At 39.3% G+C, this 27,453-nt stretch overlaps 1 protein-coding gene across 1 annotated transcript; it reads right to left on the bottom strand.

Moving 5' to 3' along the window:
• Positions 1-1,763: 1,763 nt before the first annotated feature.
• jupa (junction plakoglobin a) lies at positions 1,764-26,209 on the bottom strand. Its single transcript, XM_030134648.1, has 16 exons — positions 26,075-26,209; positions 13,968-14,020; positions 13,348-13,518; positions 12,985-13,238; positions 12,368-12,606; positions 11,423-11,624; positions 10,899-11,043; positions 9,709-9,812; positions 8,852-9,190; positions 7,626-7,778; positions 7,407-7,526; positions 7,163-7,313; positions 5,832-5,953; positions 5,502-5,541; positions 4,336-4,480; positions 1,764-2,821 (listed from the first exon to the last, which is right to left on the bottom strand). The coding sequence occupies exons 2-15, from the start codon at positions 13,978-13,980 to the stop codon at positions 4,338-4,340; spliced, it is 2,196 nt and encodes a 731-aa protein (XP_029990508.1). The 5' UTR covers positions 13,981-14,020; positions 26,075-26,209; the 3' UTR covers positions 1,764-2,821; positions 4,336-4,337.
• Positions 26,210-27,453: the final 1,244 nt, after the last annotated feature.

The following is a 27,453-nucleotide window of genomic DNA, read 5'->3' as shown; positions in this document are numbered from 1 at the left end:
TCCGCTCAAAGTGAGACAAGTCAGCCATTGTTCAGGTCAAGGGCATGATGAGTCGGGTCATATAAACTTCTGGACTGGCATTCAGTGTTAAGGTGCATTACCTCACCTTCTATGTTAATAACCCTTTAAGACAGGGGTGTCAAACTCATGTTAGTTCAGGGGCCACATACAGCCCAATATGACCTGCAGTGGGCCAGGTGGTGATTAAAATAATAACACAATAATAAATAAATACTATCAGTTCCAAAATTTGTATGTCTAATTTCTATGTTTTAGAGTGAAAAAAGTAAAATTACTGTATACTATCATATACTATCAAAATTTTTACACCTACAAACTATCCTATAAAAAAATGTAGAAAAACATGAATAACCATGACCAAAATAAAATTTACAGGGTGGGGAAGCAAAATTTACAATGAACATTTAGTTATTTTTTCTCAGCAGGCACTACGTCAATTGTTTTGAAACCAAACATATATTGATGTCATAATCATACCTAACACTATTATCCATACCTTTTCAGAAACTTTTGCCCATATGAGTAATCAGGAAAGCAAACGTCAAAGAGTGTGTGATTTGCTGAATGCACTCGTCACACCAAAGGAGATTTCAAAAATAGTTGGAGTGTCCATAAAGACTGTTTATAATGTAAAGAAGAGAATGACTATGAGCAAAACTATTACGAGAAAGTCTGGAAGATACTATTAAAGAAGAACGGGAGAAGTTGTCACCCGAATATTTGAGGAACACTTGCACAAGTTTCAGGAAGTGTGTGAAGGCAGTTATTGAGAAAGAAGGAGGACACATAGAATAAAAACATTTTCTATTATGTACATTTTCTTGTGGCAAATAAATTCTCATGACTTTCAATAAACTAATTGGTTATACACTGTCTTTCAATCCCTGCCTCAAAATATTGTAAATTTTGCTTCCCCACCCTGTATTAAGAAAAAAAGTGCAATTTTTAACAATTTATGCTATTATTTGGCCTCAGCTTCTCATTTTCACATGTTCATTACAACTTACAGATCACAGTGGATCTACAAATACACAAAACATTTAATAACAGACAGAATATTGGTATAATTACACTTAATTCTCTTAAGACATTTCAGATTGTTCATATTTGTTCAGGTTTTTCACATTTTTTGTAAAAGGCTAGTCTAAATGTTAACATTTGTGTAATTTTACTTTTTTTTTTTTTTTACACTAAAACAAAGAGAAAAATTTGTAGTTTTCATTATTTATAGTTTATTATGATAGTATTTTACTGGTCTGACCCACTTCAGATGAAATTGACCTAAAATTATTTTAACATCCTTGATTGTTAATATTTTCAGTGTAATTTTTGCATTTCACTAATTCATCCTGCGGGCCGGATTGGACCCTTTGGCTTTGGCCCCCGGGCCACATGCTTGACACCCCTGCTTCAAGAAGTCCAAACCAGGCAAAAAATACAATGGACTTTGATATAGGTGTCACTTAAAATCACATACCCAAACAACACTAAGTTTATCCGTTTAAGACTTGAACTAAGTGTTTGAAAATGAAAATCCTTTTGCTTTTTAAATAAAACCAGACAATGCTGGGATTGCCTAGAACTGGTTAAATACTGTATTTGACACATGGTATTATGTCATCAAACGTTTACAAAATAAAGTCAAATAATATCCTTTACATGGTTCAGTGGTTTAGTAGCGCAGGTTCTGATCATTATTCATGTAACTGATTCCAATTCAATAAACACAGACGAGGAATTATGTTTAATATATCCTTTATTTTTATTAAACAAAATTTCAGTAAAAACTCTCATTAAGTAGAAAGACAATTTTTCCCTGTCAGTAGTTTACTCTTGCTGTAAAGCCGCCCCCAGCTATTTTATCTAATCTAAGTAGTGTTTAATGCTGACGAATGAATCAGTCAGTGTCTGTAAAAACAACTTGACACCGTCTGGTTTTACTCCTGTGTGTTTTACATTAGTAAAAAAAGCAACTTCAGTTTATGCTTAAAAACAGCTTTGTTACATTTCTCTGGAGACTAATGTCAACCGATTCCCAGAAAATAACTTAGAAAAGATCAGAGAAAACACTCAAATCAAAGAAAAACACATGTGACAACAGCTGATTACATAAGAGGTGGGGGCGGCCTTACGCTGCTCTCTCCGAGGCCTATCGACGACCTCCACATCTCCATATTTGTTCACTCCTACTGATTTAGTGCCACAAGCGAAAGCCTGTGCTCGCTGACACGCCACTGACTCCTTTAACTGTCGGGTCTGTTGACGGTATAGTGTCGAAACTACAGTATAGACAGCAGTGTCTGTTACAAAAAGCATTAAGAAGAAGAAGAAGAACAGCGGTGAGCAGGTGCACCGTGCACAATGAGCCACCTCTGGCAGTGTTTTCAACTAACATTTTTGTTTCTTTTGTTTTTTAAAAAAAGGAAGCTACAGGATTATTGTCACAAAATAAAATCTCTTTGGCATAGAATACCCACCCAAAAGTGTAAACACACACACAAACACACACTCATACATACACACACACACACACACACACACACACACACACACACACACACACACTCTTAAAAGGTTCTCAAACAAAAACCTACAAGCGTCGCCATCGTCATAGTTATAATCAGCAAAATTAGGCTATAAAACAAAGATGAGCCCTGTTAAGATTATGAGTCCCGTACTCAGTGATAATTGCATATATTACATCAGGCTGAGAGCAGTGGAAAGCTCTACTGACAACTATATTCTCTTTTTTGTCCCATTATGTCTCCTCTCAGCTCCTTCGCCTGCTTTACCTCTGGGCCTGTAAGAGAAACAAAGACACACTCTGAGAAAACAGTCCAACCAGTTTCATAACACATCTGCAGGACCAAAAGATGATGATAAATGTATGTTCCATGTCTTCACCGTTTTTACTAAGACTGGAAAATCTAAGTTTAGTCCCTGTGAGAGTTTAAACTCACTTCATGGTTCAGTGGGTGATATTTACTGACATCTAGATGTGGACATCACAACCAATGGAACACGGCCTTGTTAGAGATAGTGTATGTTTTGTCTGATCTGGGCTGTGAGAGAGTTAACTCTACAAACATAGTGACAGTCATGCACCTGAACGTCACTGTAAAAACAGAGGAAATGAAGTCAGTTCTGAGCCGCTGTAGAAACATGAAGAACCTGTTCCCTCTGTAGACATAAACGGCTCATTTTATGATCAAAACAACCAATGATTTACACTTTTGTGTGTTTATACATTAACAACAACCCAACTATGAATACAAAATCCCATTTCTAAGTCATCTGTGTCTGTCTTGTGTTTTCATCATGTGTTAAAGGAGTGATATCCTGCTTTTTTAAATGGAATTATGCATTTTCAAACATTTCCCTGTGGTCTACATAAACTGTAAATGCTATGCTTGGGTCTGAATTCTTCACTAATTCAACTCCACAGGTCCATCTTCAACCCTATTTCTGAGTAATGACACCAGAAACGTCATTTTGAGCGCTGGCCCTTTAAATGCAAATTAGCCACTTCACACCCCACCTCCTTCAGGTTGTTAGTGCTGCTTTGTCCCGTTCAACCAACAACTGAACGTTTTAGGTAATCAGCCTGAAGTTTGGACATATTTTCAGTTTTTACTACAACTGCTGCTGCTGATAAACAATTATGTCGTACTCAGAGAAACATTCATCATCTTGACCTTATATGTGCAAAAGTCGTGACGTAACTAGTTATAGATGCAACAAGTTACAAAGGAATTAAAACGGGTTGTAGAAATCCACTAAATTTTTGCCAAAACGCATATGAAGATAGTTTTGCAGCACCTGGAGGGTTCAAATTCAAACTTTTTGAACTATTATGGTCCCCAAATACACAAATAAATGTACCAAAGACTAATAAAAGTGGGTTTAGCAAAATATGACCCCGTTAAGGTGAATTATATTTCCTTAACTACAAAGCCCCCAATGGACAGAAAAAACACTCACATCAGGACATTTAAACTCTTTCATTCCATCACATTTTACTTCCAACTGTTCTTGTTTTAGTTTATTCATTTGTTTTACATTTTATTCAATCTTAATTTACTGAATTGCCCATTTCATTTTTATGACTATTTGCGTTTTGTTTTCTGACTATATTGAAAATGAAGCTTTTCCTCCACCATATACATATTCTGCATTAAAATAGATGAAATATCTATAAAGGCTGAATGAATCTACAGGACTTTTGACTCAATTTGACCTGAGAGTTATGACCAGTATCCTGTGCAAGTGCCGTGCAAAAACATATACAGCCAAAAGCAAACGGACTACACTCACCTTTAATAATTCTCAGGGTAGCCCCCTCTGTCATAGGGCATCGTGCCTCCATATTCATCATGCATCATGTTTCCGTCCATGCCATCCATGGGCATACCTGGATCACCTGGATACCCTCCATAACCTTGGAAACCAGCATCCAGCTCTGCAAAAGATTGTACAACTTCAGGTTTTTCTTCCCAAAGGACGAACAAATCTTACAAAAAAAGAATTTTTAGAAAGTAAAAAAGCCTTGTTTCTGGGAAATGGCTCTTATTTTTTTCTCTAAAAAGAAACAACTGTATCAAGCAGATTTTTAAAAGTAATATAATTTGAGGAGAACTTAAAAAACTTTGCTTTAATAAGATCCGCCAAATAATATTGAGCTAGACTTAACCAGTAACATGATAAAACAATGCAAGGATGCATAATATCAAAGGCAAGCAACAAGTCTGAGAGAGAGGACTTTTAGCTGCACTGACCTTAAACCTTTCTTTAATTTCTGCTGTGGTCATGATCATACTCTACTACAAGTGTGGTAAACCAAAGCTAGCTGATCTTTTTTCTTTTTTTTTGTTTTCCTTTTCTTTTTTAACAGTTTCCACATTTTTGGTTCATAATAGAAACTGTGTGATTACAGAGAGATGGGAAGCTGATCCTTTTGCCTTTGAGGCACACTGCTCAGAAAATACCACAGCCATAAAAGGAGAACGGTCCAGAGAATGAAAGGAAGAGAATTAAGAGAAAGATACAAACATAGATAAAGAAACTCCAATGAGAATGGAGACAGAACATAAACCTCTACTTCTGATAAGGAACCTTTAAAAACTACAACATAAATAAGCAAAGCGGCTGAAATGCTGAACATACAACCAGGTTAGATGTAGAGGTCTGGGTTGAACAGATATGAGGGAAATGAAGGAATATACGAACGCAGGATTACTTAAAGTCTACACAAAACAAGCTTACGCTGCTTGGGATTGCATTCAACTAATTTTGATTCAATAATTCAGTTTTTAAGCAGTGCTGCCAAATGAAAATGATTACAAATGGAATTTGTCGGCAGCAGCACAGAGGCAACCTGCCAGCAGATTACAGCATAATAATGCTACGGTTGCTCCCTGCGGTGGAGTGACCGCAAGCTGAGGAATGTGCTGAATACACACATTTTCTCCACGGTTACTCACCATCTGGGTAGGGTCCATCCATGGGAACAGCATTATGGGCCTGCACATGGGTCACAATAGGGCAAAGGTCAAAAGAAAGTCAACTCTTTTAAGTACAAAGGCTATTAATAGTCCGTCATGATTGAATATTACTGTCAAATTTCTCAATAAACGTTTTGATTAATGTGTGTTTTATTATATTACTATGATGACCAGTGGTCAGGATCCTGAGATCAGTCAGATGTAAACCTTAAGCACTAGGGAGAATAAAAAAATCTTGAAATGCTGAAAACTTCCCTGAAACATATATGAAATGTCACATCCTGGCAGTGGAGGGCGCCAAACACTCACCATCTCCCACGCAGCAGGGTCGTGTTTGAACAGGGAGTGTGTGAGCTCCACCGACACTCGCTTCTTGTAGTCAGAGGTCTTGTCCTCAGAGATGCGGAAAAGAACTGCTGCAGCATACGTAGCTGGAAAAACAATGAACACACATTCAGAAAATGTACAATGAAATGTTCATCATTTGGTGTTCAACAGCAGACAATGACTCCAAGAATTAACTTCAGTACTTTAACATAGTGTACACCTCACATCAGTTAATTTAGACACACACAGTACACTTAATGAAGAAGAGTTATATATCAGCACTGAATGGTGGAAAAATTAAGCTAAACATTGCAATTCTGTTATTATAATAGAATAATTATATTTCTGCTCAATTCAAGCAGATGTTTTTATGCAGGCGAGTGAACACAGTTGTTATAATTATGCCAAATGGTTGCATCAAATTCTTGTCATAATGTGATTGTGTAATCGTTTTGACAGTTAACTTGCTGAGCCAGAATCCAGCCTTCTTTAGATCTCTCACTGAGCAACTCCTTTAGTGTGATTTTTTTCCTCTCACACTATTATTTGGTGCATCATAATGTATAGGTAGACCAATATATCGGCCGGCTGATATATCAGGCCGATATATTGATTTTGTTTTCAACATAAGCCATCAGCCTTAATTTTTTTTTGAAAGCTAATATTTAATCAGTCGTAAAAATGTTTTAAGATATTTGATCAGGCACCAATGTGGGCAGCACTTGAAGTTCAATAAACGTTAAAAGAGTACTATGTGTACATGTATTAATATTTTCATTTATATTGCTGCATAAAAATCATAATTATCTGAGTGTTTCAATTGTATTTTATGGTGAATGTGCTTTAAAAAAAAAAAAAAAAAATTCTACCTTAAATATCGGCCTCAAGAATCGGCTGTAGATAGCCATCGACCAAATTTTTTAAAAAAATCTGCATTGGCCTTAGAAAAACCCATATCAGTCGACCTCTACTATAAAGTAAAGGGAAGTCGACCTATCTATCGAGGTTGGATAGAGGAAGAATTTTCCGCATTTGTTCACAGTATGACAATAACATGACTGAAAGGGGTTTTAAACTCTGTCGTAGCATGAGATTGAATGTTTGTAGGACTGATTGGATTCTTTCAATGTAGGCAACAATAGAATAAGATACAGTGAATAGACACAGTGTCCTGACTGACTGCTGCATAAATAGCCACAGCTATATTTACAATTACATTCAGAATTGAAGTAAAGTGACTTCCCTCCTTCCGACCTATGACTAAATGTTCCATTACAGGAAGGTAATTGTGGTGCATTATCTGGGTGTCCTACCAATGCCCTCGTTGTTTGAGTGCAGCAGCTCCATCAGTGGAGCCGACGCTCCTTCACTGTCGATAATCTCGGCTGATGTTTTATCCAAAGCCAGCTCACACAGGACGCCTGCAGCCACTCGCTTCACATTTTCCACTGGAGAGTAAAGGAGCTGGTAGGGAGACAATACAGTAAATAAAAAAATACAGAAAAAATAAACTTGTTTTCTACTAGGGCACTTTTGAAATGTGTGATTTTTGGTCACCTGCACAAACAGAGGGATGGTCTGCAGGGTAGTGATCTCTTCTCTGTTAACAGGATCTCTGGCCAAGATGTGCAGAGCTCCTGTGCAGCCTTCCACTATCTCCTCCATTCTTACTCCATCCTGAAAGCAAACAGGACAAAATGTTAATGATTTGATACATAATTCAGTTGAATCAGTTCCTACAACTCCCTAAACACTCAACAGTAATCAGACATGCACCTGGTATGTCTGCTGGCCGGCGGAGTCGTGTTTCTGAGCATCCTGGTGGGCTTTGAGCAGCAGGTTGACGAGGCGGGGGACGACTCCTGCATCCCGTAGAGGAGCCTGGTTCTCCGGGCACAGGGCCAGGTTTCGGATCAGGCCAACCACAGCCTTCAGGCAGAGAGAAGAAGCAAAGATACATCCAAATGTTCACTCTTTAAGTCTACAAGCAAAACACAGTAGCTACTAATGTGTAACGTGTCTCCATAAGAGTAGAATGTCTGTTCATTCTTTCTCTGTGTTCACAAACTGTTTTTACCATCAAATGCACTTCATATTGGATCAGACTGATTGAGACACTGGCCTTCTGCCGGATCTCCATTCTCTCTGTCCATCTGTCCAGTCCTCCCTGATTTTTACTTACCAAACCAAGCGCCTATTGAATGTGTTTTCACATTTTAGCTCACATCAATCCAATTACTTTTAACCAATTCTGATTTATTATGTGGGTCTAAAGGCAAAATACTTCCACACCTAAAATAATGAAACTATACCAAATCTGGTTCACAACATTATGAATAACCTGAACCACCATGAATAACTGGAAATTTCTTAAGAAAAAAAACCCCAAACAATATTATGCCTCAGCTTCTTTTTGTGATCTGTAATGCACATGTACATTACAGATCACAGTGGATCTAAAAAAAGGCACAAAACATTTAGTAACTGGCAAAATGGTGTTAAAATTCCACTCTTAAGACATTTCAGGTTTTTCATATTTGTTTAGGTTATTCACATATTTTGTGAAAAGATAGTTTGTAAATGTAAATATTTTCATTTAACTTCACTTTTTTAAACACTTAAACTAAGAGAAACATCTAGAATTGTCATTATTTATAGGTTAATAAGATTTCAGATTGAAATGGTCTGTATGCCCCTGAACTAAAAAGATTTTGACACCCTTGACTGTTAATATCTTTAGTGTAATTTTTGTGTTTCACAAATTCATCCCACAGGGTGGACTGGACCTTTTGGCGGGCCGGTTTCACCTGTAGGCCATTTGTTGGACACCCCTGATCTATGACATATCATATATTTTATCACATTGTATTTTTGGCCCCTGTTCTTCCATTCAGATTTCTCACCAGAAAGAATTTATGCACCACTAATTTAAAGTCCACTCAGCCTTCCTCAATGTCTCTCATCTTTTCAGGTTTTCTACCCATTCCCCTCCCTTCCTCTACCTTGACAACAGGCCAGTAGTAGGGTTGGTTGAGCAGCTTGACGATGGCGGGGATGCCGTAGTGTTTCCTCACAGCGTGCTGCGCCACTTCAGCTTGTTGGTGGCGTGAAGTCAGGTGGCGGAGTGCACAAATGGCTGGCTCGGTCACATCCTCTTTCTCACCGGCGCGCAGTATGGCATGGATCAGCGACTCTACGCCGTTGCTCTGGGTAACCACAGTTTTATTGTGGGCATTGTTGCATGTGAGGTTAGAGAGGACACCAGTGGCACAAGTGAGCATGTTGATGTCGTCTGAACTAAGTAGGCCCACCAGAACCTGCAGCAGGCCGTCCATGCCCTCCTGAAATAAATAACAGAGATTTCAGAGAGATGTACTCATTTGGAAGTGACATTGCAGGGTCAATACCAAGAACAGCATTATTTTTTAATTGATATACATTCATTAAATTTTCCATGATGGCTTAATACGCCTTAATATGCCTTTAAGCTGAATGTGAGTTCTGTGATGAAATCAATAAATTAAAGTACATCTCATTTCTATTTCAACAAGATTCAACAATAGTATTAGGTGACTTCACATTGAGCTGGAGGGATTATATACAATACATATTAGCAAATAAATAAATGTCATGTAGAGTATAGTGGAGTCGCATAGTACTGTGAGCAGGTCATTACTTGAGACAAATCTATTTATTGTAACTGGACAGATAGTGATAACTGTCCCTATCAAATGAGACATAGATAAATAAATGAATATACAACTTTTTATGCGTCAAAGAGACCTAAATGACCAGTCTATTGCAGGGCATCCATAAAGTGAAGCTGGCAGAGGAGAGGAAAAAGGGAAGTGCCTGAGACCTGTTTGGTGGCAGCATCAGAAAGGTTCCGAAGAGTCCACAGACAGTTCTGCATCAGACGCTGGCTGGAGCCTGTGAGGTGTTTACCTATAGCCGGCACCCCGTCTGGAGAGAACACAGATGTTAGAGTGCCAAGTGATCGATATCGTCCAATTATTATAGTTCCTCAAATAGTGGAGGGGCGTTTACTTGAAGCAGAACGGAAGTACAGACAGACATTTCTTTCTGAGTATATTTAATCACAATTGGTCTCATATCAGCTTCTACTCGGATGCAGAGAGATGGCTTAACTGCTCAACCCCTCATATACTGGCCCCATACCCCCCCATAGACTGTCTACCATGCACCTTGAACAAATGCCACTTTATTCACTGCTATCACTATATTTCACTGTTGCTGTTGCTCATGCTGCTGCTTATGCACCACCACATTAACTGTTATCATTGCTGCATACTGTGAAATTTTGAACATATTAAGAATTTATTTTATTTTCTATCTTTTTAATTTCTTTCTTTGCATATTTTTATGGTAGGTTTATTGTACCCTACTTACCATTAATATATTCTATTTTAGATTCTATTCTTTATTTTCTTATGCTACATATACATACATACATAACTATATTTCGTTCTATCATGTACCATTGATCGAATGACAATAAAACTGAGTCTGAGTATGAAGCCTTGTTATGACTCAGTCCAGTTGCCCTGTTTAAATTTCTGCATTATCCTGTTAATACAAACAATTTCTGTTTCTACATTTAAAATTAGAAATCCTCAGCAGATAGAAACCCATAGTCTCTTAACACACCTTTTACTAAAAAATGTTGTAGGAAACTCACTAACTTGTAGCTTCCTGACACTTGAAACAATACATTTTTTGTAAACTGCGGACTATAGTTCGGCTAAGACATTGACACGCATACACCTACAGTGACTGAAACTGGAAAATAACAGTCTAAATGAGTAACCCACAGCAACGCAATGTTGAAAATAGCATTATTATGTTGTTGAATTAATCAAAATAAAGCAGAAATGTACAGAATGTGAAAGGTACCAGAAGTTTATCCATCTTTGTTTTTTCCTCAGTTTCAGTTTCAGGTCAGACGATTATCAATCAGAAACCCGACTAACCGAGCACTAGTTTTTGTTTGAAGAATGACTAACTGTGCTGCACGCACAAAGTACATACCTGCATCAACAATGGCAAGTTTGTTGCTGGGGCATACGGAGAGGACTTTAAGCACACGGCTTGTGGTCCACAACAGCTTCTCATAGGAGTAGTTCCTCATGATGTGAACTAGACCCTCAGGACCCCCATTGGCAAGGATGATGAGCTGTAAAAGACAATATGTGAGAGTTGATACATAGTGTGAGTACTATGGAGAAATATTTACTTTTATTTTTTATTGAAATGCCCTTCTGAATTCTTATCCTGAACCCTTTACAAACATGTGACTAATTCAAGACGATTCACACCAATTAATACTTTTACATTTCATGACTCTTGAACCACACCCATTCTCTGTGCCAGCAACCAAGCAACTCTGTTCACATGCCACACCCAAAACAAAACACATGCACACACAGGCAAAACAACGTGAAGAGTCTCACATTACAATATTGGTGTGAGTGTACCACTGTATTTGCATATACTACTACAAAACCTGACAACTATGCTTGTAACCACATCTCAGCACACACAATCGAACACACCTTGCTCTCCTGATTTCCGTAGGACAAAAGCTGCAAACAATCTGTGGTGATAGCCAGGAACTTTGGGTTGCTCTTCTTCAGCAGGGGAACCATCCTCTGCAGGCCGTCAGCCAGACGCACAGCCATCTTAGCCCCCTCCTGGTGCAGCAGTAGGTTGTGGAGTGTGGTGATGGCATAGAAGAGCACAGACTCCATGGGGGAGCTGAGGGGATAAAAACAAGTGGGTCAAATGTTTCACAAAATAAGTGTATGACAGGCTGACATTTCTTCTTTTCAATTTCTACATTTCCCAGAATACCAATACAATCCTTACATATAAAAATCACAAAAATTGCGTTGAAATAGAGGTTGAATGACAGTAGGTTCTTAAAGGCTAATATTATGATGATATTTTGGAGCAAGAAAGAGCCGATTAAGTCACTGTCCCTGAATTTAACCATCTCTGACTTTATTAGAAAGTGGATAAAATTTAAATCAAAGTAAATGGATAAATAAGTTCATCTAACTTAACATGGTTATGTTATGTGGAATTGAATGTCAAAATTATAGCAAAAAATCTAGGTAGGAGCTATTTCTTTTGAGCCATTATTTCCTTTATGGTCAGTGAGGAGCCTACGGATAATTTACTGTCTGTTAAATATCCCTTCAGTGCTGGGTAATTGGCTGAACAAATAAATTGTTCCATCTGTGCTGTGAAATATAATCTTATGTTGATAGAGAAACTAACATATCTTTGCCCTCCACGGTACAATGAATGTCTTCTATTAAATCTATTAACAGTCTATACAGACTTTTATTATTTTTGGAATGTATGCTTTAAGTCAGTGACTTACAAGCTAGCAGTTTCACTGCAAATTTCCTAAACATATATCAACAAAAAGATGCAGTGATGACAAATACCAGAAGAAGGACAGAAGACTTCTGGTTCTCTTTACTCAGCTGTACCTGAGCATGCGGACTAAAGCAGGGATTCCTCCTGACTTGAAGATAGAGAGAAGTCCCTCCCTCTGGTGGGACAGGTTGTGGAGGATGCTGGCTGTAGCCCGGGCTGTCTCCATGTCGCTTGTGTTCTGCATGGCTCGAACCACGGCGGCCACCATCTGAGGGGACTGCATCAGTGCACGCCGCGATGCCTCCTTACGCGTAAGCTGGTTGACAATCTGTGCTGCTTTACTAACCACCACCTGATGAGAAATGAAGAAAAGTGGAATCAATACTAATAACTTAAGAATGAAATACCATTTCATGATCAATAAATCCATCAGTTAATATGATTTGTCACATTTTGGGGTCTGACAAACTGCTGAAGCATGAAAAAAATATAATTTAAAAGGATGGAACCAGGAAATATTTTCATGTCATCACCTTTTAAGTTGATTAAGTAAATATTTTAGAAGGAAGTTATTTACATATCCAGCAGAGCAACATTATCTTAATGTTTCTAACCCTGTAGTAAGCGTACGTAGCTCTGTTTTTGTCATCTGGTTGTACTAGTATTCAGTGTGTGTGTGTATGTATGTGTATGTGTGTGTATGTTTGTGTGTGTGTTAGGCCTCTTGTACCTGGTCTTCATCGTTGAGCAGTTTGGTGAGCTCAGGCACAGCGCGTGTTGCTAACTCTGCATCATCCTGGTAGTTAATCAGATGAATGATGGCTGTCTTGAGCATCTGGGAGGGCTCAGCCAGCCGCTGGACATTGGTCATCTGGGACGGGTCTGTCTGAGTGGACAGGATAGTTGTGCCTTCCTCCAGCGTCTCAGGGAACATTGCGGCCCGGACACGCTGAGCTCTGGTCAGAGCATACTGAGCATCCACATCTAGTGACAAGTTAAGTACAAATGTAAACAGCACTGTGAGTAATCAAAGAAAAACATGCATCCAGGCTTTTTTGACCTTTACAGTACGTGTCTGTTGATGGAGTCTTACCAGGCTCTTCCCTTGTGATTGTCGTGGTCATGGTGTAATGCTTGGTGGTGGTGTACTCTGAGTCGTCATCTTTGTTTATTGTAGTAGCTCCGGACTGGATGCCAGAGTCTGTGCTATACATCCTCTCTTGCCACTCTGCCACTTTCACCACACCACTATCAACATCACCCACTGCCAAGCATAAAGACAGGCAAATGAGGGACTGAACAAGTGTTCAACCAGGATTCAACAGGTTTGATAAGTGTAAAGTCAGCGGATTCTTGATTTAATATGACTTTTATTTTGTAATTTTATCTTTATGAAACATAAAAAACCTTTTTTTCTAGGACTAACTTTTTAATCACCATTTATTTTTGTATAAGGAAGTAACTTCTATATAAATACATGAAAACAATAGTTGGAAGTAGTAAAGGTCAGTCAGACTGTTCAACAGTCTCTGTTGAAGCACTGTACAGTAAGATTTACAGAGCTAAGTGAATACAAAAATGTACTAAACATGAAAAAAAAAACCAACTTCAGCGTAAAATACACTTCACATTTAATTGTGCAATATGAACAGCAATCATTGAAGAGAAATGCAAAACAATGAGATCTAAAAAGTTTAGACATGAATAACTTACTTTGCATTGCCATTCTTGCCTCCTGTTCTTAAAAAAGCAACAATGGAGCAAACCTAAAAGGACACAAAATCCAAAAAAAAAATCAGGATTTTCAGCAAGTATAACAGACTTCCCTACAAATTGGCATCTTTTTCCTGAACTAATAAATATTCCAGTAGTGTCTCTCCTCTCCTGAACAAGGCTGTCATTCAGTTGCTTTATACAGTATATAAGTATGACAGCTCACAAGGCGATCGTCCCTCTCAGCCGTGCACCCTGACCTGAAAATGACAACACAGAGCAGCAGCTCATGAGGGAGGAGGGTGAAATCGGCAGAGAGACAGCTGTAAGTTAGGAATGCTAGTCAGCGCAAGTGACCTTTCACCCTGGGCCTCCGCCCATGCAGCCGTGGGAGAAGCCTACTGCTGACGCATGGCAATGAGGAACCTGCTTGTCAGGTTTGGACTCCTGTGGTTAAGTGTGTCTGAACAGACAGTGAGAAAACTTCACAGAAAGAAAAGAAAGACAAGAAAGAGCGGCTTGGCTTCAGCTCCATTTTTAAAAAAAATTTAAAGCAGTAACTCATAATGGCTGTAGCTTCTACTTGCATTGTGGATCTGGCTCAATGCTAATCTGTCTCCCTGAGGGTTTCTATGATAAAGTCTTCTTACACAATTTGAAACACCATAAAATAAAATGTCATTCTACTTGTTGGTGCAGGCTTGTAGTACACCTCCTACATTATCTTGTGTTCCTAATAAAAATCGTGCTTGTAGCTACATGTATTCAGGCAGGCAATCCTCAATGGGACACCTACTGCATGTTGAGGTGAAATAACTGCTTTTACACTGGTCGGCAGAGCTCAGATTTCCAGGGTTTATGCCATTAAATGTCACTTATATTTTACCTCAGTGTAAAGATACAAACTGGGTTATACATGTACAGTCAATAGCCCCACTGTATATGTATATTTAATTCACACATAGGATATTCTGTGTTGTGTAAAACGTTTATAGTACCTGAAAATTGTGTCTTACAGTTTTTAAAGTCCGTTTACATAGACAGGGAACTATGTGAATGAAAAACAACAACCTTTGAGCAACAACTACACACTGTGAATGGCAAGTTTTGACAAAGACAAAAGTCTTTTTATGTGGCTTTTTTGGTTTACTTAGTCATTTTAATACCACAGTTCACTTGTGTGCAAATGTATCACAACACTGTTTTGCAAAGGGACTGTCGCTGCATCCTGTGGTTAGCACTGCCCAAGGTGACTGTAATTCATTCAAAAAAATACATAAAAGCAAAAAACTGCTGCGAGTCCCCTCTATTGTAGAATGACTGTGGCTGATTTCAAACCAAACCCCAGCAATCACACAGCATGTGTCAAATCTGTCGTCTGTCTGTGGCAGCCATAACAAAAGTTATTTAATTATCTAAAGTTACTGTTCTACTTTTCTTATGGAAAGCACAAGTTAAAAAGTCTCTTAAGTAGGCCTGCACGATTTCTAATCGAAATGTGATTTTTTAATTAGAACGATTTTTAAAAAAGGGAAATTGTCAAATCAATTTCATCTCTCTTATGTCTCCGGGTCGTGTGCCTCTGAGCTACCGTAGGCTTCTCCTCCTAACTGTGAGAGTGGCCTTTCACAGAATTCCGTAATGACCACAGACCTTAAATCTGTGATGGCATCATGGAATCGGCGAAAATTCTGTGATGAGCCCACAGAAGTGATACCAATGTAAGTCGTGGTCCACACACAGATCCCCCATTTCAAATATAACTGCATGGGGATCACTTATCTTATGTTGTCCATGCATGGATCCATACCTTACCATCTTTGTCCGATCTGGGTCTGGGTCACAGGGGCAGCAGTCTCAGCAGAGCAGCCTAGACAGCCCTCTACCCAGCCACATTTACCAGCTCTGGGGGAATCCTAAGGCGTTCCCAGGCCAGCCCAGAGATATAATCCCTCCAGCGTGTCCTGGGTTGATCTCCTCCATGCATGGATCCCCCAATTTAAATATAACCGCATGGGGATCACTCATCTTATGTGGTCCACGCATGCATGACTGATGCCTGTCACTGACTTTCATTGGTGTAACTTCTGTGGCCCCATCATGGAATTTTCAGCGATTTTGTGACACCATCTCAGATTTGAGGTAGGGAGCAGTGCGTTGCATTGCGGGCTGTACACAAAAACAACATGCCAATTTCTGTTGTCTTTTGTAGTTTTAGCCAAAAATCGAAATCGAAAATCGAGTTTTTGGAGGAAAAAAAAACCTCAGGAATTTATTTTTAGCCAAGATCATGCAGCCCTACTCTTAAGTTACACACACACATATATATATATATATATATATATATATATATATATATATATATATATATATATATATATATATAATATATATATAGTTCTCTTAAAAAATATGGAATGGTTTTGTGGTTCTGCTTCAGCAACGAAATGATGATAAACAGGATGGCAGATAATGCAGATAAAAAACTGATAAAATAGTAAATGCACAACTGCAACATATACCTGATAACAAGCTTGGTAAGAAGATACTTATAATTTTCCAGTTAACTCCAGAAACAAACCAATGATAAAGTAAAGGACAGATTGACAAACACACATGCTATTTGCAACTGAATACAACACTGATGGCTATGCAGTGTTTCTTCTCTGCACACAATCCTTTGAATTAAAATTAAATCTTCATGTGTACCACTGAAATAAATACAGAACATAATAACGAGGCTCCACAAACAAAAACCCAACTTGCAGGAACCCTTTTTATCTCTATATCTCTGCAGCCTGAATGTCAACCACCACAGAAATCCTCTTCATTGCAGACAAATCTGCATTCATAACAGCTGCCTTCCACTACATGACAATGCTTCCACTGTGGTGTTTACACATGATTTCAGATGTCTGCAATGTCTAACTGGTCCGGTCTAATTCTTTGCTGGTGTACATTGTGTTGCTTTGTGTAGTGCTGATTTCTGCACTACAGATGTACTGGAGGTAGTGAGGACTTTAAACACAGCAAAGTTCAACAATCAATAGACTTATATTGACAAAATATGGGGGGCTAAATGTGTCCACCCTTGAAACTATTCTGTGACATCTGGTTACAGCTTCCAACATGAATCCATTCAATACGAAACTATGCTTGTCTTTCACCAGCACTACTAATAAAACAAGTCAGTGCTAAGAGCGAGGAAGTCAAGCTGCTGTGTTGGCACTAAAAATAATAATAATAACCACCCTCACCTCTGCTTGTCTTCAGCTTTAGGGAACAAATTCAAAACCTAACAAAACACTGAATGTGGTAATCAGAGACAATCAATGGCTTTGGAAGAACTTGCAAAGAGACTCGTCTATCTGCTTTCAACTGTGGCAGTTCATAATGTGTTATTGAAAAGCACCACTCCCTCTTCTTTTTTGCCTCCTGGGTTTGCATAAGGATGTGTTGTGTTATGTTTCAGTCCCTCAGCCGGCGCAGCCCCCTTCTTCTCCCCCAGGCATTGCACTGTGTCAGAGTGTGTATGTGTGTACCTCACTACAGGGGGCTTTGTATTCTGTTAAAATTTGTATGAAGGAGAAACCACTGACAACAGCTTGTGTTTGTGTACCACCAGTGAAACTGAATGTATAACATGTTCGTCACTTGGTCTCTGCCCAAATTTCTCAGTGTAGTATTTTTACAGACTAGTGACTCACTTGAACAATTTTCTGTCAAAGTGTGTGTTTGAAATGCGTTTCTCAAAACCACCAGGACTCTGCGTCCTACTCTCACCTTCACAGGGAGGGGCAGCTCAGTGAGTCTGAAACTGTAGTCAGTCTGGCAAGGTATCCGAGAGGACCAGGTCCCAGAAGACTGTCTGTGCTTGCAGCTACATGCTACATTTCAGATAATGCACTGGCTCATCAGGCCACAGACAGAAACCATGCATACAGTAAATACACATTCCTACCACTCCTGCTTATAAAGGTGTGGCCTCTTTTCAAACACACGGATAAAACCATGTCAGTTAAGACTGTGAGCAATTTCCTGCTATCTATCATTAATGAATTTGACAATTAGAACAGAAATCAGACACTACAGAGATTTAGCTTCCAGTTGTTTTGCTGAAGGCTTTTTTTCTCAACTAAAAGCATTTTATTGAACGACTGACAAAAGTCATAACATGGCATTTTGTTTTACAGCAGAATGTTCCAGTTCTCTGTAAATCAGGGCCAGTGTTTATGCAGTCTTTGTTTTTCTGGGCGAGGCAGCGAGTTTAGCAAACTGTTGCAATGCCATGACACGCCCCGCATTATCACCTTGGTAACTGAAACTTTGCTCAGTACAGTTGAGGGGCTTTATCAGCTGACCCATCTGACTGGAGAAGCAGGGCAATTCACTCCACATGGCTTATGAATGTGGTCAAGCAAAGAAAGATTTGATTTATAACAATAAAATAAAGGCTAAACACATAATCCAAGTAAAGCTGAGAGGGAGATACAAGGTCTGACTTTTGGTTACTAAAAAATGACATTATATGTATTTCAGTCCTGAAACCTGTTTCTACTCTCACCCCCATCGTGCTGATGACACACCATTGGTTGTATTGTGTACTTCACACTGGACTTTGCTCTCTTCCAGTTAATGAATGATGCATCTTTTCACTCTTGCTGTTCTTTGCACTATCAACCACATAAAGCTACAGTAACATGGAAGCCACACATTTTTACTCTGGAAGTAACATAAATCACACCCATTAACTCCTAACGTTGTGTTAAGCAGTATTTGCTGTGGTTGTCTTGAGACTGCTTCTCGCCCCCCGCAAAAAAAAAAAAAAAAAGAATCTTGCATAGTAAAACCAGGAATGCGTATCAGTGAAAACAGCCTGTGAACAAGTCAGTACAGAAGAGCAAAGATAGATACTCTTTAGCAACTGATGCTGAAATGCTGGTGTGACATTTCACACTAGTGTAATACATTCAGTGCGCTCTATGTGCAAAAACAGTACACTTAGAACATTAGTTAACTCACTGACTCAAAAATGAGTCTTCAAACTTACACACTATGAAGACGCAACTACTGTAACAAAAGATGATTAACATGGGGAATCATGAGAACACATTACCGTATTTCCCCTCATAGGCATGTCATACAGGGAGTGTCCCCCATCTCCCCAGCAATGACAGGCTCTTAACAAGGGTGTGGCAGCACAGTGTGTGGGTGTACGAACAACCTAGGTGAGGCTGAGTACACCTAATGCTAGCAGAACTGAACTATACACCTGACAGTTCACTTTTACTTTTCTCAGTTACTCCACCAAATAATTCATAATTACACAGCTGCAAAGTAAGCACATAAAGAACATTTCAGCTGGCCTAAGCTCTGAGAAGGCCAGTGGGTTGGAGATGAACTCTGGTCGTCTTCCAGAGCGGCTCTTAACATACATTACTGTGTTCGCAGTGATTTGTTATTAGCCTCATGCCTGTGTGGCAGGCCTGGGTGTAAATAACATGCCACTAGGCTTGTGCTGTCCACTCCGATAGGTCTTAACATGCCGTCAGAAGGCAAACTGAGTATGCACACGTCACTTTTCTAAAATAATTTTTTGCAGTGGGTGTTTAGGATCAAAAGTACAACCTGTAACACTGGCCTACAATTTTCAAGAAATTATCTGCCTCAGATTATATTAGCTAAATTTTACATACTTTGTTAAGAAAAGTGAATGTATTGTAATGTGCAGACAGTGTTTTGAAGTAGATCTGGTAACTCTAAGACAAACTTTCTTTTTGAGTAAAACCCATTCACTTGACCTAGTACTGTATCTTGAAATCTACAGCCAACCAGCATTTTTGATTTAATGTTTCTTAGTGACTCAAACTTGGCAGATGTTCACTACTTTCAGTCTGGTGGCATTTTACTAGTAGACCAGTGTAATATTCCTAATTAAAATATCTAAGAACAACTCAATCTGTATTATATATTTTGTTGATATGAGTACTTACATCATACTGAATGATCAAAGTGAGAGAAATCCCTTTATTCAGCTTCACAGCTTTCATTTGGTTGTCTGCAAATGCCGTCATATTGTTACCAACATTACTAAATGACTATTTTATTATAGTGAAAGTACACAAGGTGAATTTACACCGCTCAGTGTAATGTGAATATAATTTTAATTCAGTACCTCATCTTATAACATTTCTGTCTGAGTCACATCAAACACAAATGCTGATAAAACAACAACTACCATGATCCCACGTAACTTACCTTCATTAAACAACCTCTTGTTATTGTTTTGATTGTGAGAACTTTAGGAGCAGAAATGACATTCTATGCATTTCATAGTACCTCCTCATGATAATGAAAAAATAACAGCCATGTTGAGGAAAAAAAAACTACATCTGCTGCTCTATGATTTATAACAGACTTTGCTAATGTCATGTTTAGGTTGACATGCAAATAAAGTAGATTATGTTACCACACATCTGTAAAGCTTCTTGCACCATCTGCACAGAAGCAGATCAACTATTTGACATGTAAACCGCTGCCACACACACACACACACACACACACACACACACACACACACACACACACACACACACACACACACACACAGTCTTATGTATGTCTCTTGTCATGCAACACACACTCCTCTTACTATAAACTGTTTCCCAGACGACTTTAACACAACACCATGCCCTCACAGGCCAATCCTCCTGACACACTAAATGGCCAGTTGCGACCAGCTGAGCCTCCACATTGTGCTCTCTTGTCTCTCTGCATCCCTTCTCCACAGAGTCAGGTTCATCCGTCCCAAGGGGGAACGGCTTAACACCCCCTAACCTTCACAGTCCCAAACCCACAGTTCTCTTACCCGCCACTCATCCAACACTAGCTGTTATGGCAGTGTAATGGAGTCAGTAGGGGCAAACTGGATAGCTGTTTGTCATAAATCAATATAGGAGGATGTGAAGTGGTGCAAGGCTAATGGATTCATTGTGGTGGGTGACAGGAAGTGGTGGTCAACATTATCTGACTCACCAACACTGACTGTCCAGCTGTCTGGTAAGAGAGGGGAAGTTCATTAGGGAAGCTGTACTTTGACAATGTTTAACTACAATGACAAACTTCTGTTGGCTGTACCACATTGCAATCTGAGTTGAGGAAGAGCACAGCCTCGTATGTTTTTATTTTAGAACAGCTAAATCTTAGAGCGAGAAAGCATTTCTCAATTGACTGTGACAGGCAGATGATAAAATCCAGACTGTAGCAATGTGGCTACGCCAAGAACCCACAGAGAAAGAACAGACAATGAGACACTGCTGGTGTGCACTTGCGCAACTGCAAGCTGAATTTTAGTCAGTGTGGCAGATACAGCACAGAGAGCTCCCCTAACTTGCCTCGTTTGGAAACCTTCCCAACAACACAGTCAGTCTGCCAATGAATAAAATAAGCAGTATAATGGATAATGGGCCTAGATCTGTCAGTTGATTCAGGGCAGTATGGTGGCTGTAAGCTGCTGTGTAGTTGTTTACTCCCTGTGGGACGTCGATGTGAATCAGAGGAAATGTGAGCTGTCTCAGAGGAGGTGCCTGAGTGCAGGGCAGGATCAGGTTACACCGCCGATAAAGAAGGACGGAATGAGTAAAAAGGGGTGTTACTCCATGTAGTATAAAACCACTATGTGCAAAGCCCACACAGCAACAAAGTTCACAAAGTGGTCCTTCTCATATCAGGCAAAATGGGATGGAGCTGAAGAAGTGGAGCACAGTGTGTCTACTCTAAAGACTATTATCAGTATCAGGAAAACAATGCAACATAAAGATGGATGTGAAATAGTCAGATACGATGAGATGCATTAAACGAGAATGAAATCAAATTGGCACCCATTTTCTGTAGTTTAGTAATTAATTATTCTGAAACAATTTTTTCTTGCTCTACCCCAAGTAGGATGTGCCCCCCTCCATGTTGTTTGGTTGATGGTAGGAAGGAAGAGGATGGACTAAGTCTCTGATACTGCACAGAGAGCTTCTGTGTTACTTTGTTGGGGATAGAGAGGAAAAGAGTAGCAGCATTGTCCCATTGACTGCTGTCACAGTGAAAAGGAAACCGGGTCTCAAGTGTCCCCACTGGATGAAACCAAAAGGCTGAAGCACATCAAGATGGCTCTGTGTGTTCACTGGCCAAGTTTGGTGGCCAACGCTGAATCCAAAGCCCTATTTAAGGCCTGACAAGGAGTTTTTTTAGTCTGCTCTGCTACGCATCGGTGTGCGGCTGAGCGCTGAGGCGATGTGACAGATGATTAATTTTTCAGGGAGATTAGAGGCACGAGGGAGAGGGAGGGGGGTGCTTTGGAGAGCAGGTTGAAAGTCGAAAGAGACCTTAAAGAATACAGCACTGGTTGGGAGAAAGTTATACTGTCAACTTCAAGTTTGTATTTATTCCTCTAAATGCAAATTTCAAACAGAAAAGCAAAAAACAGCTTTAAAGTTATAAAATAATCTTTTAATACTGAAAAATGAACAGCCATGTCTCTTATTTCACATTTTCTCTGACTGCAATGCAATATTCCAAAATGTCTACATAGAAAAGGAAAAAAAAGAAGAAAAAAAGGTCTGATTGTTTAAAATACCTATGCATTTTTCATCCAGTTTATCCAGTGTTTTGTAAAATGCTCACAGGCCCAGGGGTTGCAAGACTGTCTCAACCCACAAGTGCCTGAAATCTTTCAAAACTAACAACAAAAGACAACAACCTTAATTTGAATTTACAGACTTTCGCTCACAATATGCAAAATTAACTTGCTTTGGAGATGTTGATGTTCTTCATGATGCATATCTAACAAGTCAAGTTTCCCTGGTGATACAATTTTTGTTTCAACCACACCCTTCTTATCCTCAATCTAACTGAAGTGTAATTAAGGGACAGGGAGGAGAAGGAGGATGAAGAGAGAAAAACAGTCACCGCAGGAGTCATTGGAGTCACTATGCTGAGAAGTAGAACTCAGCCAAATCATCCCACTGTGAAAACTTTGTCTTTTGAGTCAGGCTTGGAATCCAACTCACTCCCTCCCTGCTTGGCTATGCAGTCAGCAATGACAAAATTATCGATGTTAATGTATTCGTGACGAAACCAGTAGGATTCAGCTATTTCCAGCATGTTGTTGCAGACTGATGCGTGGGTTGTTTTGGACTAAGCTTCAACAGAAGTTGACTTTAAATGACTGATCTGGCAGAGTTCCTTCCCACAGCTTTTAAGTGTGAGCAATGGAGAAAACATCCATTAAGCCTTAGACTACTTTAAGTTAGGAACATTTTTTATTATTCTCATTTGATTCAACCAAGGGAACTGTTGAAAGTAAATCATTCATGTCAGTGACTGTCATGGGTCGGGTCCAGCTGGGCACTGCCAGCTTTACTTGCTCAGCAGTATATCACTCGGCTCTGAATATGCTAGAAGACTATTTTCTGCAGACAACAATAAACCTTTTGATTGAAGGGATGTTTTTCACACAAGCTGCCAGTTATTTATTTACTGTACTGACTAGAAACAAAAATGCTTGGCTGGAGATAATAAACTCTTTAAAAGCAATGTGTTTATTACACCCACCTGACTTTTTAAAACAATGTGAAAAATGCTTTAAGGTCAAGTGTACAAGATTTAGGGGGATATAGAGGGCTCTAATAACAGAAATAGCATTTAATAATGAGAATTATGTCTTTCACTAGTGTCTACTAATGTGAAAATATGAATCATGTACTTTTGTTATTTCTTATAATGAGCCATTTCACATTGCACCACCATGTTTCTATAGTAACTTCATATTTTTCTGTTTTATAGGTGGTGACTTCCAGTGTTAAAATGCATTACCATAACCTACTATGACAGAGTGTGGACTTCACTAAAGAGGCCAGAAGGGAAAAACCAGACACTGACTTTAACAAGGGGCTTTCACATATCTAGTGGGCACCATAGGTCAGGATCAGGGATCAGGCAGAGCATATCCAACTAAGCTGCTAGATGTCAATACATATTCCACACTAAACGTTGAAGTAGAGATTAGCATTTACAATGTTTTTTAATTACTTAATGAAATAATATACATGAACATAATAGCAGGTGAACTTTTTGGGGCAATATCACACAGCCCCAGCTGCAGATAATGTTAAAAAAAAAAAAAAAGAAAATATATGTGGTAGAAGCAATACATGTAGTTTAGTGTAAAGTGCTGTATGATGATTTCCTCTTAAGTCTCAAACTTTAAGCACACAAAGAATTTTATGCTGTCAAACTACCTTTCTCTTCCTCTCCAACCACAAAGACCCTTGTCATTACTGGCCAGAAACTCTATCTGTCTGCGGAGCCTTATCCATGGGAACAGTAAAACACAGAGACAGGGTGAACTGCAAACACAGAGCAGGTCACACAACGTGTGCGCTGAGCAGCTGTAACTGAGCCTATGGAAAGTACTCAGTCAGGCACCACTGGACCGAAACTGAAGTAAGAGAGTGAATCCACAGAAAGAAAAAAAACAAAGAGTCTAGGATGTATGCCATACAGTAATCCCCTTTGCAAAGTGTAGACCTATTTATAAACTGAAGGATCTCCTGGCCTCTTGCTCTGCTAATGTAGGACAGTATCAGGGAATTAAGCAGGAGGGGGGGAGCGGCGGTGGTGGATTATGACCGTGCCACCACAGCTGTAGCTGCAAAATCTACAGTAAGTCACCCCCCCTTTGCGCTGTCCCACCACCCATCCACCCTCTTTCCCTAAGGGCAGACAGGAGCAGCTTTCCGACCCGGGTGCTGTCTGCTGCTGCAGTACTTGATGACATAGGCCCAGGACTGGCTCTGAAAACCTGACTGATGCAAAGTATTGGCAATGTGTCCTGTTCAACTGACACACATTAAATAACCTCAGCTGGATGCACTGGTCTGGAAATTAGTTAGAGGCCACAAACTTGTTTAGCACTGTGCTGTGTCTTACAAAGATGAAAACTGATAATATTTACTGATAATATGATTCAATGTTTAATTGCCGATTCCCCACTAAGAGGCAAAGCTTTGAAGAAAGCGGTTTAGCCACTAATTCCAAGGCAATCTGGGTAAAATTAGATTTTAACGGATATTAAAATTGGCTGAAACAAGACACTGCAAATGATTTAACAACATAAGAAAATATATTTTATGAAAGTAGAAGTTAAGTGGAGCCTGATTGAAATGGATTTGATCATTACATTAGTAAATGAAATGAGGGGAATCTGTGCCCCTGGCTCACACAAAGCAGGACTGGAAAAGTGCTGTCTTGTCAAGTTTAGAGCATCTGCAAATGAATGACATCATGGAAGATGGAGCAACACCTGAAGTCCTATAGAAGCGGGGGTGGGGTCTCACACCAACACATTATTCACTGTCATACATTACACATGTGGATGATCAAGACCTTAGTCCTTCCTGGACAAATTTTCCACTGTCTCACTGAACCCACAGTTGAAATTATATAAAACAAAGTCATTATTGTTGCAATTTAGTGACAATAAATATCAGGTGAAGTAAGCTGCGTTAAACCTTTGTCACGGTGCTAACATATGCTATTATTGCTTCCCATCTTCTTCTCACCTGCCTCTCCAGCACACGCACTCATGCATACGCAGGCGCGCGCACGCACTTGTCTAACACTATGGAACTTATTGACAAATGACGTCAAACTGACTGATCGATACTTGACCGAACGTCATCGTGAGTTGACACAATAAGCTTCTTCGACATTTACGACTTGATTCAATTTTATTTAACGACTAGTTTAACGAACGAACCTAACTTTTTTTTTTACGGAGCTCGCGCTTGACTGCGAAACAACAGGCAGCGGTGGGCAGTTTGAGGCACGCGGAAATGAATACCAAACACAAGGCTGGAGTTTATAAAGGTAAGCAAAATGTGAAGAGTGTTAGTTAGAAAACATCATATAACACACAGGAATATACACAATTATTTAAAAAAAAAGCAGGACGAGAAGTACAATACGACAAAAAAAGCATGAAAAAACATTTGGTTAGTGATAAAAAAAAAAAAAAAAAAAAACACGCACTGAGAGCAGTTTAACACCAATCCTACCTGTCGAAACACCCGCGGAGGCTTTGACTTTTTTTTATTCCAGGTCAGTGTTGTTTTCTTTCGGGACGACACACTTCTATTCTCCGGACTTGTGTCCTCTCTCTCCGCCGCTTCTGCTGAACAAAAATGAGTAAAAGAAGCGTCACCTCGGCCAAGACTCCGCCTTCCTCGCCACGACCCCACCCTACTGCCACGGATCTGCATACCCACAGCCGCCCTGGGAACCCTGAAGTACACTGACAAAGTTTACATATTTCATCTGAATCAACAGCACTTATGATAATATTATAGCAGCCTACATTTAACAAGAAGAACAGCATCTATTTGTAACATATAATAGTGAAATAGCTTATTAATTTTACCTGTTACTAAATGGTTGTATCCTACGCATGCGTCACATTTCCGCACAATATACCTGAATAACTACTGAAAATGTCTAATAACTGCCGAACCACTTACCTACCTTTGGATTCACTCTGAGCTTGTATGAACATCAGCACGATCAGAGAATTAAATACAGGACAATATCTGATTTTCACAGTAAAAAGGGAAAATGCATAGGATAATACAATGATAAATCCCTTAAGTGTGGAGAACAATTCATTTGGAAGCGACGCTGACAGGAACAATGCCTTATAATTACATTTGAGTGTCCAAAACATTCTACAGCTGTAATAAAGTCAGTGTTTTTTCTTATAGAAAACAAATCTGGATGCCAGTCATCATGTGATACCTAGATTTTGTTGCGCACCTGTATGACGCTCGACCACACCCTAGTTACATGTCGAAACCAGACAGTGGTATGACTCAGTGCGGTCGGGAACAGTCACATAGGAGGACTACTCACGCATTTAAGAGGAATAAGGTTTGTGTCTCTGTGTTAAAGTAACATTGTAATGTGTGTTGACACAATGTTTTTTTCCTCTGAAGCCCTGTGAAATGGGAAAATTTAAACAGTGGTAGAATTTAGCCTTCGGGGGTGTCAAACATACGGCCCGCGGCCCAAATCCGGCCATCCTTAAGGTCCAGTCCAGCTCATGGGATGAGTTTATAAAACGCGAAAATTACACCAAAGATATTACAGTCAACAGTGTCAAAATCATTTTAGTTTAGGGGTCACATACAGCCTAATTCACTCCACCAGTAAAATAGCCTACTATCAAAACCTATAAATAATGACAACTCCAATTTTTGTCTCTCTTGTTTTAGATAGATAGATAGATAGATAGATAGATAGATAGATAGATAGATAGATAGATAGATAGATAGATAGATAGATAGATAGATACTTTATTATTCCCAAGGGAAATTCAAGAAAAAGTGTGTGTACTTTGTAAAAATGTGAATAACCTGAACAAATATGAATAACCTGAAATCTC

This window comes from Sphaeramia orbicularis, chromosome 1, assembly GCF_902148855.1.
Source record: "Sphaeramia orbicularis chromosome 1, fSphaOr1.1, whole genome shotgun sequence".
Classification (NCBI taxonomy): domain Eukaryota; kingdom Metazoa; phylum Chordata; class Actinopteri; order Kurtiformes; family Apogonidae; genus Sphaeramia; species Sphaeramia orbicularis.
The sequence above is the reverse complement of the archived record's forward strand: the minus strand, read 5'-3'. Positions and strand labels throughout refer to the sequence as shown.

Bases quoted from the DNA above. Each gene is read 5' to 3' on its own strand.
- jupa (XM_030134648.1), bottom strand. The intron at 12,607-12,984 runs GTACAAGAGGCC...ATTTCTCATCAG, and splicing joins TGCTCAACGATGAAGACCAG to GTGGTGGTTAGTAAAGCAGC. The intron at 4,481-5,501 runs GTGAGTAACCGT...AATCTTTTGCAG, and splicing joins GGATGGACCCTACCCAGATG to AGCTGGATGCTGGTTTCCAA.